The sequence below is a fragment of the Fistularia commersonii genome, chromosome 9, assembly GCF_037954325.1.
Source record: "Fistularia commersonii isolate RoL2024-O1a breed Wild chromosome 9, RoL_Fcom_v1.0, whole genome shotgun sequence".
Classification (NCBI taxonomy): domain Eukaryota; kingdom Metazoa; phylum Chordata; class Actinopteri; order Syngnathiformes; family Fistulariidae; genus Fistularia; species Fistularia commersonii.
This window is the reverse complement of record NC_141292.1, coordinates 8886227-8901630: the sequence shown is the minus strand read 5'-3', so window position 1 is coordinate 8901630 and position 15404 is coordinate 8886227. Positions and strand designations below refer to the sequence as shown.

The window sequence follows — 15404 nt, the reverse complement described above, 5'->3', positions numbered from 1 at the left end:
TGTCATCCTCAAACGAGGTGTGACTTTTGCCATCTGCAACCTCAAGGCCTGCATATCCCAAACATGACCGTGCACAAAGTGTAGTTAATTATCCCCCCCATTAATGCAATATATTGTTGATATCTCGCATTTGCTTTGCGGTGCCTCTATTTCCTTTTGAAAATAGTTTACAGCTGGTTTTAATTGTTGTCTAACACACTATTAGACATTTGGGGCGTGCGTGTGTGTCTGGAGGGGAGGGTCAATATACAAAAATTACCCTCATTTGAGTGGAGACCCTCTTATTTTTGTTGTTTTTCCGTCACACCTGAGGTTGGATCCGTTTTTGACCTGAGGGTGTGTATTCAGCCCAGCCTGTGCAGAGAGACACACCTGCCTGCTGATTCAGGACAAGTTCCCTGATTGACCTAAATAGAGCTCATTAAATCCACCACTAAGGTTGAGTCACTTTGCAGGGGTTTGCTAAAAAAAAAACTCGCAGCCTCTCCTCTCACAACATTAGCTTTGGAGGAAAGTCCATGGGGACCATGTGACAGATGCCTACTTGTATTTACATTGTTTGACCGCTATGTCAAACCTTCTTCAAAGGCGACGCTCTCCTGAGAGAAGTCTTCGGCACCGTGCAGTTAATTCTTTTCAAAACATTGGCCTTTGCCACAGTCGCCGCTCCAAATGAAACGAAATGTCGGTGCCAATGTTGCTCTTTCACGCAGGTCAGAGGTGAACTGAAGCCGTATTGTTGATGCACTGCTGCGACAAAATAAAGATAATAAAAGTATGTTATCTTGTGTTTCCAAATAACTTCCCATCAAGACAATTATGAAGGAAAGCAGGAAAGCTATTAACTTGGAAAAACCCGGATTGAGACTAGTTAAGATGTTCAATGTGAAGATAAAACAAATAGTGTGATGGGTAACAATGAATTTAGGTTCACGGTTCAAGATTTGCCAGAATATAATGGATGTTTTTATATGATTATACAATATTGTTTGTGTTTACAAGGGGGGAAATCAAGCAGTTCATAAACATCAGGGTTGATAAGGCAAAGATTATTCCAAAGCAGCTATCGGGGAAACTTTGAGGTTAATTTTATTTTTCTCTTTTATCATGAAATATTTCCTGTTTCTATCCCAAAGCTTACTAGCTTCCATCTGCAGGAAGGGGGGGTTTAACATTTCAGGATGCATTAAAATGTGCTTTCCTTCTAAAGTCTTGTGTTTTCTAAAATGCAAATGTCGTATTTTACTGCGAGAGGACAACAATCCGCTGCTGAAAAAAGGAAAAAAAAAATTAAAGCCCAGATTATTGTAACACATTATGAAACATATGACTGGCTTTTCTAGTAACTGAAGGCGACTTGAAACCGGAGAATGTTTGGCTGCCGGGTTTAACATGCGGCAACAGAGAAGCGTAATATACGCAGCTGCTCTGCGCGCTGGATGGCTTTCACGCTCGAAAGCTAATGAATTTGATGGAAAACAAGTTGTTAATCATTATGTATATGGGGCATGATATGTCGAAACAGAGGGCGCAAAGAGAAGTGCAGCCGTGGAAACACAAACACAGCACTTTTTTTTCACAACATATCCTTTGCTCTCACTTCTTTTCATTGCAAATACAGTAAAGTGATAGCTGGAAGCAGGTCGTTGCACGATTCATCTACATAATGACCGTGATTCTATTGCTCCAGGGCTTGTATTGGTCGATGATTTTCCCAGGAAGACAGTGTTTCTTTTATGGCGTGCAGGGCCGATCGATGGTGGTGCGTTTGGGGATTTTTTTTCAGAAGACCCGGATTTTTTAGCGATCAGCCGTTTCAGCTGGACACTACAAAAACAGTTAAAGCAAGGAAAGCAGAACAAACTTCCCAGGGAGGGAAATCAGCCGTTTGTAGTGGCAAAGAAACCAGAGAAAGTATCAACACTGAACTCTGCACTGACATGATGTCAGTGCGGCTGTTTTTACCCACAACTGACGGGGGCCAAAAAAACATTTCAGAACAATATTAACTCTTTCCCTGGACAAAAAAAAAAAAAAGGAAACCTGCAAGTGCGCTCACTTTGGGTTGGGTGAAGCGGCAAGGTATAGGTAACCAGACTTGGACCTCTGCTGTGCACAGTTTAAGAAAAAAAGCTCTGTCGAGGCCATTTGGCATGACAGAAGTGCAGTCATGTGACCTGGTAAATCACACTCTCCAGCTGAAAAGCCAGGAACATTTCTGTGCAATTCCTGCTAACGGTTAATCATTTGGTGGTTCTTATTTCTGTTTGTTTGCTCGACTAATGCCCTATCGTTTCTCATGGCTCTCCTTAGGGTGATTTGAACATACATGTAGATAACTGTGCAAAATACACAAAAACACATTGACTTACTTGCTGTGGGATCCCATGGTTCCCCCACTCCTGCACCCATATTATTATTTTCCTACATGAGGAGTTTGAACTGATGAACCCTCAAACCTGTGGAACAAACTGTGTCACAGAGTATATCTGCATCGACACATTCACTGATGCCACTAAATTACTTTATTTAAAAGTAAATATACTGCTCAAAAAAATAAAGGGAACACTTGAACAACAAAATGTAACTCCAAGTCAATCTCACTTCTGTGAAATCATAGTGTCCACTCAGGAAGCAACACGGATTCATTTTGACTTGTTTTAAGGACATTACATCAAAGCTGGATCAGCCTGGAGTTTGTTTTTACACTTTAATTTTGAGTGTGATTCTTATCCAGACCTCCATGGGTTGATACAATTGATTTCCATTGATCATTTTTGTGTGATTTTGTTGTCAGCACATTCAACTGTGTAAAGAGCAAAGTATTTCATAAGAATATTTCATTCATTTAGATCTAGGATGTGTTTTTTAAGTGTTCCCTTTATCTTTTTGAGCAGTGTATATATTGTCAAATCTATATATACATAACGGTATATCTATATATCTATATATTGTGGAAACTTTACATGCACACATTCCCCCCACCTCTGTTTCTCACTTTCACTCTCTCTCAACCTGCTAACAGATGGATGGAAAAGTGAAAAATCATCTCCACCCATCACTTCAACCATCAAGTGCATATAGTTCGGACTTCCCTGTAACAGCAGATTTTTTTTTCCTCATTCAAATCAGAGTTTCAAAGAAAACAAATATAGATTTGTCTAAAGTCAGAAAGACACAAGATTTGGAGGTGAGAAAGAAGAGTACAGGGGAAGGATGTCCTTCCTGACTCTGTATCCTGTGTTCTGCTGACAAAAGCTGGTTTGCAGCAGGCAGGCCATATTTTCACCCGCTGATCTCTTTCATCGGCTTCTATTGGCTTTTTTTTTATTGAAATTCATTTTCATGTTTTGTTTAATTGCACTTAAAATGACCAAATGTGTGCACTTATCCATCTAACAGGTTTAGCTCATCAGCCCAGCCAAATCCCCTGGGGAACTAGCCTTCTGTTGTTGATCCTTTTTCCAGAGAAAGTTTATATGCTGCTTTCAGCAAATATTGTGTTACACAGTGAAATGTCTCATTGTTTTTCAAATTTAAAACTAACTTGAAAAGTTTCGTTTGTATGTGTCATGAATTTATCATATACTGTATATCCTGAAATGTAAGCAACTACTTTAACATATGACAACAAAATGTAAGTCTTGCAAAATGCATTTTCCAGTTGGAAGCAGTTTTATCTTATGTCCATCCATTTCCTGTGGTGACGTGTCCCTCCCCGTCCAGCATCACTGCCAGTCACTGGATTTTCGGTCATAATTACGAGTCCCTCTTCTTGTGTAAGTGATTCACTGGCGCTTCCAATGCAACCGCATGTAGGAGGCCATGTAGGAGGTAACTCCTATGACATTGGAGCTATGGCGAGGCGAGGCAAAATATAGGGGACGGCACTCAAGAATCAAGACTGCAGATGGCACACTGGAGGGTTTTTATTTTATGATAGAAAGCTTATGAAGACTTGCAAATGGCAAGCGCCCCTTCCTGGGTTTGCAACAGGAAGGCCGCAATCAAAACATCAAGTATTTAGGGCGTCAATCCTGGAAGCATCTGCAACCATAACGACGACCCTAATATAGCCACTTATCTACAGTCCATAATTGGGGAGTTGTGATCTCTTTTTAACTTTTTAGTGCCAGACCACCTCTCCTGCATCTAGGTGTTAAACCAAAAAATAGAAAATAAAGATAAATAAAGCAGTGCTAGGTAATTTGTTATAACGTTCCACTGCTCAATATGACAAGATCCACTGCTGGAGCGAAACTGACGGTTCCTGAAGTATTTCCACTGAACTCAAACTCCCAACCCTAAAAACAGGAAGTCTTTCTAGTCAGTAGAAATATTGGCCAAGCACCTTACTTACCCTCTGGTTTCCTGAGGGAGCCTGGAGGAAACTGCCGAACTGGTCTAAAATGGTGACTTCAGCACATATTTGTGCCTCGCAGGCGGGCTGTGACCACACAGCCCTGAGACTACCCCAGCTCTACCTCCGATTCCGGGAGAAGAACCAGGACAAGGTAGCCCCCCAGATTGGAGCTGAAGACACCAGGGAACTATGTTTATTTAAGTCAGCAGAAAAGACTTGTCAGTCTGCTGATTATTCAGGAATTCAACTTCACATTCACCCCCACAGATGCAGAAACGCACACTCTCAGCTGCCTCTCGTCTCCTCAAACCTCCCTTCAATAATAAGTTACAAGATCATGACTTGTTTGATCGACCCTTCTGATTATTTACTTTTGAAATTTTTACTTCTTTTTTTATAAACTCTGTAATTTTTTTTTTTTTGTCAGTAATACGCACACTCCTCCCATAGTCAGGGCGAAGAACTGCAGACTCAGCAAAGCCTTCACAGATCACGTGAAAGATCAGTAGGTGCATCTGTTTAAGACTTCCTTTGCATTGTGTAAGGCTTTTTCTTTAAATATATTTATAGTATACATATGAAAAGAAAAGTTTAAAAATCAGCGAGTGCAAAAGGAAGAATAATGGCTGGTAAAACTTCAAAAAGGGATCAAACTACATTGTTGTTCGTACAATTATACTACATAAAAATCCCAAATATAAACCCTACATATGCAATACTACTGATAACTGAATACATTAGGAGCACCAATGGTTAAAACTGCTTTTAAAAGTCAAGGGTCATGCAAGCAGTTAATATATAGAATTAAAAAATTTTTATAAGTGGATATTCAAATTTTAATGAAAATAAATTTCGATAGAATGATCAGAAATTTTGGTTAAATGGCGTCATTTTAAGTTTTTTTTTTCTTTTTTTTTTTTTTAATTCATCAACAATACATCACTGGCATAAGAACGCTCCTGTTTTGAGCTCCTGCAAGTCCCTGCATAAAATCTGTTGTTTGTTCTACGTCGTCATCTAGTGGACAAATGGCTGAACTTCAACTCGCTGTGCAAGAACCTGCTGTAAGTTTTTGGGAAAAAAAACTCACCTGAGCTTTCAATCCATCCAAAGGAACTTTTTTTTCATGGCACATATTTTACTATTTGCTCCATATCTCAAACATAAATGATCAGTGGATCATTTGATGTCAGTTTATTACAACACGGCAGGCAAACATGCAGTATTTGCTCTGGCTCTCCTGTGACCTTGCCTGGAATATTACTCAATACTGGAAATGCAGATATGTCAAATTACAATTCAAGCATGACACTAAGTTCTTTGGGCCTCAAGTAAACACAATGTGTTTTTACTAAGAGAAAAGAAAAATATTACCAAATAGTACCAGCATAAGTGGGCTGCCTTGGCACCTTTCTTAAGAATCGAGGTGAAATGTTTAGCATCACAGAAATTTGTTTGATATGACTTTTTGGTAAAAGATAGTTCAGGTTGTATCAATACTAAAAACTCGTGTTATCTTTTAATGAGGTGCGGAAGGCCGGACCAGTCCTTCCTTCTTAAGAGGATCACCAATCGCGTTTATGATCTTCATGGACGGGAGTTTCTGGTGTGGAAACCTCAGGATTCCCTCTTCGTCGATGAACGATGTGGTCTTGTCAGCGACGTCATCCATCAAGCCTCTGCAGGCACTGTTCAGAGGCTATGGTACCGTCCTGGAAAGCAGTGGGTTGCACCCAACAGGTCGGAGGAGGCCCCGCCCCGGGTGAAGAGGTTCAGGCGAGGGTTCAGCGGCGGGGTCGGGGTCTGGGTTGACCTCGGACCGCTGACACCGTGACCCGGCGCTGGATAAGCGGTTTGGACAGGGGATGAGTCAGTCATCCTACGCAGGGAAATTTAAAACCCCGGACTTACTGCTCAGTGACTCACACGTAAATAAAAGTCCACACTGGCGGGTAAAAGCATTTTAGAAATGGGAAAATATATTTTGGAATATAACAGAATAAGAAGAAATGATTCGTTACTTACTTTGTTGGGTGATACTGTTAAAACTAACAGTATAAAATCTGGTCTGGGAATTTTCCAAGCCCAAAATCAATATGGCTTTACCTGAAATCCAAACTATTGACGGGAAAAACATCACTCTTTTGCAATTTGCTAATGATTGACAGAGTAGAGGGTTTAAAGATGCGGCAAAGACAGAAACCAAAGGACTTCTCACAGCTTCATCATGAGGACTAACTCCATTCTCCAGCTGGGCTTCTGTTCTCTGTGTGTGACACTGGCACTTCTCTCTGAAGGAAGGTGTGTATATTTCCTGTTTCACACAACAATAGTGTTGTTTTCATTTCAAAGGAAAGAAGGAAGAAAAGAGTGGATTGGTGCATTTTTAGAGGCAGTGGAACAACACAAACGCCCCCTCTGCTCACAGAACTCAGGAAATGTGATAATTAGCTGTTCATTTACTTTTATTTCTCTGCAAAGTAACATACACAAGTCTCAAATATTTTAATATATGCGTGTGTTTTAAGATTTGTGATATTAATTTTCATTACCATTTAATTATTGTTACTGTCATTTCATTTGGGTGCCATTGTTCTGTAGGGAAAATTTAAATGTGTGAATTTAGTTTGTTTGTTGCTTAAATTGTTGGTTATGTTAAGGGTTTTTTTTTTTTATTTAGTTAGTTAGATTTGTAAAAAGGATTTCCTGAACAAATGATTGCCAAGTGTTTCAAATAGTGAAATACTGATTTAAAAACAAAATAAAATCTGGGAAAAGGAATGGATAAAGTCTTTATCGGTATCAATATGCTTCTATCTGTTTGCTTCAGTGCAAACATCCTACCCGACCCCCCAGCGGTGAACTGCATGTGGGGCCGCTGGTCCGAGTGGAGCTCCTGTAATCCTTGCACAAAAACCAAGGTGAGTCCCCTCAGCATGAGGTGTGCTTGAAATGACAGCATAATTGGAAAAATAAATAAGATTATGGAAGATATTCTACTTTTATCTGCCAAATAAGTCTACATGTACATTAAATATGTGATTCAAATGTATTTTCAACCCACAAAGCCGTGTCACAAACAGAAAAGTAGCTCGGGAGGAGGAGAGAGGTGAAAAGTAGAAAGTTCTGTTGCCCTTAAATCTCCAAATTAAAGCTGTCATTACTTTTAATATGAGTTCTGCAGATTGCCTGTGATACTTCAAATGTCAAGCAATAAGTGTTTCTGTTTCTGTGGTTCCGCGCCGTCTGTCATAAACTGCTTTTACAAAATCTTTAAAAGCTGTTATCTCTGGTCTCCAGAGGCGCTCCAGAAGTGTGGAGGTCTTCGGTCAGTTTGACGGTGAGCCCTGCCAGGAGGCCATAGGGGAAAAAGAGTTCTGCGTGACCGACGCTGTGTGTCAAGAACCCCCTCTTCCCGCGTGCTCGGCTACAGAGTTCCAGTGCGAGTCAGGTACAATTGTAACGTTCAGTGTTTTTTTTTCTGTTTTGGAATTTCAGACTCTATCCCTAGCGTTCTCCCTGCTGAATGTTGAATTTAGCATGGCTGTTCAATAGTAAATTCAAGAAACATCAGTAATAAATTCAGGCCGTGGTGGGCTGCTCGTGTTACTAACTAGTGAAGGAAACGTTCAGATTTAAAAAGAAAAAAAGAAGAATCATAGCACTGTGTTCTTTTAATTCCGCATCTACCATAATTACATTTCACAAATCCTCAGCAGGTTGTTCCGTGAAGTCGTTTCCCCTCCTTTCAGCACCCCTTCTCAAATTCCACTATCACGCTCAGAGTGGATATTCAATCGTAGCTCCCTGAACCACTGAGATGATGACAGACTATTGTAAGCCGCCAGATAAAGAGTCCCTCTCTGTGCAGGTTATTGCATCAAGAAGAGATTGACCTGCAATGGGGACTACGACTGTGAGGACGGGTCTGATGAGGACTGCGACCCTGGACGTAAACCTTGTCGTACTAATATAATGGACACTAACGAACAAAGCAGAACAGCAGGATATGGGTGAGAATAAAGGTCTATCTATCTATCTATCTATCTATCTATCTATCTATCTATCTATCTATCTATCTATCTATCTATCTATCTATCTATCTATCTATCTATCTATCTATCTATCTATCTATCTATCTATGACTATAATTTATGATGCAGTTGGACATAATGCTTTTATTTTTTTTGCAAATTTTTTATATATAATTTCGGTTATTTATTATGTTTTTCTACTTGCTTTTATAAGTGATCAACCTCTCTCTCTTCTGCTCCTCCACTCCTCGCAATGACGAGCAGCACAGTTATCTCACAATGCCTTAGAGCAGTGGTTCTTAACCTGGGTTAGATCGAACCCCAGGGGTTCGGTGGGTCAGTCTCAGGGGTTCGGCAGAGATCAAGACACACATTGGTGATGACATCACTGGCTGCAGGTGATCATGCAACATAGCTTGGCCTATCTCTGCTACAGGGATTTTGGCGCACTCAGTTGTAGTAACTTGTGACTGTCGTGATGGTACGTCATGTGATTTCTTTCTTAATATTTTAATCCCTTCATACTAATTATGTCGGGCAAAAAAAGAAAGCGGTCGGAAGAATACATACAATACGGATTCACATGTATGACGGAACGTGATTGGAATCGATGTCCTAACTGCATGATTTGCAAAGACGAGATGAGCAATTCTAGTCCAGCACCGGCAAAACTAGGGGAAGGCTTCCTTCAGCTGCATGGAGATGGGAACTACAAGAACATAGCGCTTGCTGAATTCAAGGTGAAGGGAGCCAGATTCGATGAAAAGGCTACTCTGCCTGTTCTTTGTACCCATCAACAAAACGATCCTCGATCCAATAAAGAAGGGTTCGGTGAATGCGCATGTAAAACAGGTGGGGTTCAGTACCTCCAACAAGGTTAAGAACCACTTAAGAGTATCGCCTCGCTTCCTCGAAATCCATGAATTACACCTGAACAGGTGTCGCTGGGTGAATGTAAAAGTGTTTTCCGTCTCTGACAACAGAATCAACCTCTTGGGCTCAGATCCCCGGATGAACCCCTTCAACAATGATTTCTTTAATGGGAGGTGTGAGCATGTGAGGAACCCAAACACCCAAAAGAACGACAGGATACCCTGGAATGTTGGCGTGTTCAACTATCAGGTCAGTAGAACCCCTATTTGATTTTGTTTCAGTCTTGATTAATCAATTTCTAACACAGTAAATCAGTGCATTTGTGGAGGATGAGACGAAGTCTTTTCTTCTCCTTACAGACACTTGTAGATGAGACAGTTTCAAGAGAAATCTTTGACGACACGTACAGTTTACTGAGGGAAATGCTGGGAGAAATGAAGGTTAAAGTTGATGCGGGACTGTCCTTCAAGTTTAGTCTCAGCGAGGAGACCTTGTCCGAAAAACCAAACAAATTCTCCTTGGATCATAAATACAAGAAGGAAACAATGATCAAGGAGGTGTCAGAATACAGCAACATTAAGGTAAATGTCAGACAGAGATTTGGCCATTTTAAAACACACCTGTCTTCACTGATGATCATTTCTGCAAACCCAGAACAAGAGCTTCATGAGGGTGAAGGGCAGAGTACAGCTGAGCACTTACAGGCTGCGTTCTCGTGAGCTGCAAGTGGCCGAGGAGTTCCTTGAGCATGTCAAATCTCTGCCGGTGCAGTACGAGAAGGGAATCTACTTTGCCTTCCTGGAGGATTACGGGACTCACTACACAAAAAATGGAAAAACCGGTGGTGAATATGAGTTGATCTACGTTCTCAACCGGGATGCCATCAAGACGAAAAGTACGTGTGATTAGATAACGAAATGCACATCTCACATGGTCTGACGAGCAGGCTTTTCCCACTGTGTTGTGAAAGTGTGGGAGATTTTCGACGGGTTAAAAAAGAAACACCTTCCGCAAATTGGCATCGAACGAGATTGATATGTTGTCTGTCAAAACCAGATAAAGCCAACTGAACATCGGTGACATCTGTGGTCAGAGTTCTATGTCAAAATTCCGTTTGCATAGGATTTTCTCCATGCATCTGCCAAAAGTGGACAGCTGGGATTTCCATCTCCAAATAGTTCAATAGTTCTGTCAAAATATGTTGTCTTGTCTGTTGTGATTCAAAACGTCAACTAGGTCTAGATGTGATAAACAGTCGCTCAACCCTCTGCTTCATGAATCTTGCAGATCTGACAGAAAGAACAGTTCAGGAATGCGTCAAGCAAGGTGTCTCCTTGGACTTCTCCGGCGGCTCTGTGTCCGACGGCAAGTCACACTACAACCGTGACAAGTGTGGCGACGTGGGAACAAAATCAGAAGGTCAAATTTCATTCATTTCATAGTTGAGTCTTTCAGATGCCATGCAGGATTCACTGACGCAACAAACCCTAGCAGCCAAATCTGTTTTTTTTTTCTCAGATCTGAGTTTCTGGTTCGGGCTGCTCATTCAATTTTATTATTTCTTTTTAATACATCAAGTGTCAAATTCTTGTGAGAATAGCTCTAGGTGCTGAATTTACCAGCGTATCCCAGAGAGCATGAGGCACTTTCACATAAAATGACCCATTAGCTTTTGGTTATATATTTTGGTTATATATGATTATAAATATATACATATAGAAATTGCCTTTTTTTATCCTTTTTATCCCATTTTTGAATCTCCCCTCCTCAATCCCTGAGCACACTGCAAACCTTTAGGGGGTTCTTTACCCAGCACACTTATCTAGAATAAGTGGGGAAGCTGTACGAGTTCACACATGACTTTAGGTGAGGCAACATCAACTAAATTGGCACCTGAGTCTATTCCTTCCAAAATATGGAAGTAACCCAGCAATATTAAATATGTTTGATTCTCAAATGTAAGACATTATGCCAAAAACATCACTCCTTTCTGGAAAATTTCATTTTGGACTTACTATTGGACGACAAGAAGCTCAGATGAGGCTATTGCAAAATAAGTTAAAATAATTCTTGCTCCTGGGTTTGGCTCCTGTGTTTTATACCAGTAAAATGATATGATAAAACAACAATGACGTCATCAGAACCTCAGATCTTGTTCATTGCATACATATTGTGTTGCTCAGCAGTGAAAACATGGAAAGACTAATCGATATGTGAAAGGTCTCCATTTTTATGTGATGTCACTAAAACGGATCAACTTTTGCTACACAGGTGAGGAGGAAGGAAAAGCAGTAGTGGATAAGGTGATGACATCAGTAAAAGGAGGCACCCTCGAAAGTGCTGTGGCAATGCGGGCCAAATTGAATAAAGAAGGGGTGATGGACATTGCAACCTATCAGGGATGGGCGCGGACAGTCGCCGATGCCCCTGCACTGCTGCACAGTGAGGTAGATATCTCACCCAAGGTGGTAGAATTCAAACGCTATTTCACAGTTAGCAATGAAGTTTGTGGCGCTGAAACAGACACTCATATACTGGATTCACCATCGATCTCCCCAAAATACAAGGAAATGTATATCAGGGTTCTAATAGTAACATAGGCAACCTGGAACAGATATAAGTCTGTAATTCTGGGGTTTTATCGTGATGCAATTCTTTTTGTTTTTACAGCCGGATCCCATTTATACGTTAGTTCCAGTGGACATTCCTGATGCCAACGCCAGGGTAGCCAACCTGAAGCGGGCCACGGCAGAATATGTGGCCGAGTATAACGTGTGCAAGTGCAAGCCTTGCCAAAACGGAGGCACCCTTACTCTGATGGACGGGAGGTGCATTTGCTTGTGCTCCAATATCCATGAAGGCCTGGCCTGCCAGAACTTAAAGGCAGATAAAGCCAATAACCAAGGTAAGTTCAGGCATCAGTGGACCGTATCAGAATCCTATTTGTTGTTGTGTGTTGGACCGAGACAAATAACTTTCAAAAATTACTTTTTAGGGGCCGCAAGGCCTTCTGCTCAGCAAGAAGGTAATTGGATGTGTTGGTCAGCCTGGTCCGACTGCAGCGGAGGGAAACGGACCAGGACTCGCACCTGTAACACAGAAGGACTCAGCGGAGCCAGCTGCAGAGGCACAACTCAAAGCGAAGAGTACTGCTGAACTGACGAATGGCTACAAAACAAACATCGTCCTCTTACTGAAACACTCTGTGCACACACGCTTTGTCACAGGAGATACAAATGAGAAGACTCAATTCTTCTATAAACAAGAGCAGAGCCACCAGTACTGGATATCTCTGTAAACACAACTGCTGTTTTTTTTTTGAGCAAATTGTTTTAAAGCTTTTACTCAAAGTTGTAGTAAATCAAGCCACTTGTTGATATGAATTCTTGTTATGTTCACACTGAAATGAAGACTATCGTATTTTTTTTTACTAATCATTTATTTTAAAGGCAGTTTCACTGAGAAAGAGTCTCTTTTTCAGGAGAGACACAATTACCAAAGTTGGAAACCTCACGCTTTATCAAAGCCTGTCATAAAGATATTTAGTGGGCTGGCATCATGCATTCAGCAACAATCAGTATTGCGCCATGTTTTCTGGCAAAAACTGCATTTTAAGCTGAAACTTAAGTGTAGTTTAAACTTAAGTGTAGTTTACTTTGTGTACTTGTTGAACACTGACAACTGCAAGACACATCAGGCATTGTTTAAATAGCAACATGTTTTAAATAGTCCTGAACTCTGTGTTCCCCACTTTTTCCTTTCTTGGAACCCTAAAACTCCACTGCACCGTGAACAAAATAAAGCCAGTTGCATGCCGTGTAAAAACTTTCTGATTACTTTTCATCAAAAAATATCTGGTATTCCTATTAAAAAAAAATCTTTAAGTTTTTAAAAGTGCTCATGTCTTGTTTGGCATTGCAGCTACATTTGGGTTGAAATGAAAATTTTCTCTTTCAATATGAGACCATAAATCTTTTGGCTTTTGGTTCACTTAACTTCATGTTAGCTAAAGTATGTATTGATGGGGTAGTAAATCATTTTAAAAGCACATTCCATTTGGTTGTGTAGTGCAAATGAAAACCAGATGCATCGCTGCTAGGATGCGGGGCAGGGGATTCGCGGGGGCGTTGGACTTAAACACGGATGACCAAAGAGACGGTGGGTGTTGGATCCATTTTGACTTTCTTAGGTGGCACCGCTGGAACTTTCTTCTCATTCTCACATACACCCATGCTGCAGACATTATCAAAGTTTCAACTTATTTCGCAAAAGGTGAACCAAATTTAGAGAAAACAAATGCAGCAACATCATCCAGCTCAGTCTCACTTTGAAAATACAGATTTCTAATGGAATGAGAATCATAAGGTAAGAACCTGATCGAACATCTGCGATGCTGGGAATTCAGCTGCAGGATGAGTCACACATGGGAGTCGCCCCTCGACTTGATGATCATGGCTTGAAAATATGGCAAATAAAAACGTACTTTTTAATATCATTATGTTGTTTTGAAAACATTAGGGATGGTTAAAACCCAGGGGGCAAATCATCTTGTGGCACTCGGATAAGATTCAGTACCTGGGAGACAGTGTAGCTGTCCTGACACAAAGAAATTATCTGAGACGGAGCTTATTAAGTCTTGCTAAATCGTGCAGAAAAACGCGTCATATGCAAATGGTTGGGGAGAAAAAAATGTCTCATCAGTCTCACGCACCTCGTTCCATGATGTATTTAGATCCCCTGATGAGAAAATAAATTTCCTTGTTTTGAAGACTAGGCCAGGAATCTATGGATTTATGTATATATGTAAATATATGTATACGCATTTTTTATTTTTTATTTCTTTTTATTTATCTACTTAGTAACGTCTACTCAGTTAAGCCTTCATTGGTGGTAAAATCATTACAATAATGCTTGCAGATTTCCTCTGACAATGGGTAAGAAGGTAGCATGTGTGTTTGGCTTAGCGGCCTTTGTTTCCCTGTTTGCTTGTGGCTTTTTAAACGCAACCATTAACATTGATACAACAGGCCCAAATGGAGGCCCTCGTGCCAGAGGTGCTTGCCTTAAACAAACAGTGAGCGGGTGAGGCAGGAATGAGTGTTCTGCTCCTTGCACACCATTCAGGAATGTGCACAGACCTGAGTCAGGGAAATTGGCAAAGAAACCCGATGTATTCCCTTTCTGACTGCTCTGATAAGAGCCCCTCTCGATTTTTTTGAACCGAAATATCAAACAAAAGTGACAACGGGGCCTGAAATATGATTTCACCGGTATGATTGCATATCATCCCCAGGTCGTTCTGGGAAAATAAACTCCCATGAGGATTGAAACTGAGTTTACGTCCAAAAGAGTGCATGCAGTGGGGGGTGATGAATGCATACTTGAGAGGTAACCACTGGGGGTGGTGGCCCCTGGCCTTTGGGATGTCAGCATAATGGAGTAAAACTTACAGACCTTATTGAGCTCCAAGGAGACCTCATTCACACCCGACAGCAAGCCATTATCTTAGCCCAAAATGTTTTGTTCTTTCCTAAGTCTTCGACAGAACACTCAGCACAAAATAATGAACCCCTCTCCATCGATAGACTGCACAGCTCTCTCTGGTCAAATGTATTCGTATGTGCAGTTAAAAAGTTAAGGAACACTTAAAGTTTAAATGTGGATGGAATAACTTGCTCAGAGAATCACAGACTTATGTTTTTAATGAATATTCCGTATGGAGGAGAAAAAGTATTCCAATGCTCTGAGTGATGTCATAGCTGAAAGCAAAATTTATTGTATGTTAATGCTTTGGGGGTTTGATCACTTCCAAACACACGCCCAGGGTTTTTTGCTTTATTATGCATTCAAGATGGAAGCTGGAAATAATGTGTGCAGAACTAATTTACAGAAACAAGTGGAGACCATGAAAATTGAATAGCCCGGGAACGGATAGAAAATGTAAACAAAAAATGCAAAAACAAAATGTACATTTGTCCTTCAAAAAAGTCACTACATATGATTTATTTTAACGTTATCTCAGAAACTAAAGGAATAAAATAATTAAATTGCATTTTGTACTTGGTATATTTTAGTTTTGCTGTATATCTATTTTAAGAGTGGCATTTATTTGTTTTGAAGATGAAGCATTCATA

The 15404-nt window shown here is 40.6% G+C and overlaps 1 protein-coding gene across 1 annotated transcript; it reads left to right on the top strand.

The window, feature by feature from the left end:
- The first annotated feature begins 6534 nt into the window (after window positions 1-6534).
- On the top strand, window positions 6535-13164 carry c9 (complement component 9). The gene is made up of 11 exons (XM_086152307.1): window positions 6535-6664; window positions 7194-7284; window positions 7664-7814; window positions 8235-8376; window positions 9381-9519; window positions 9630-9851; window positions 9925-10165; window positions 10558-10689; window positions 11542-11717; window positions 11941-12175; window positions 12266-13164. The coding sequence occupies exons 1-11, from the start codon at window positions 6591-6593 to the stop codon at window positions 12424-12426; spliced, it is 1764 nt and encodes a 587-aa protein (XP_086008433.1). The 5' UTR covers window positions 6535-6590; the 3' UTR covers window positions 12427-13164.
- The last annotated feature ends 2240 nt before the right edge of the window (window positions 13165-15404 follow it).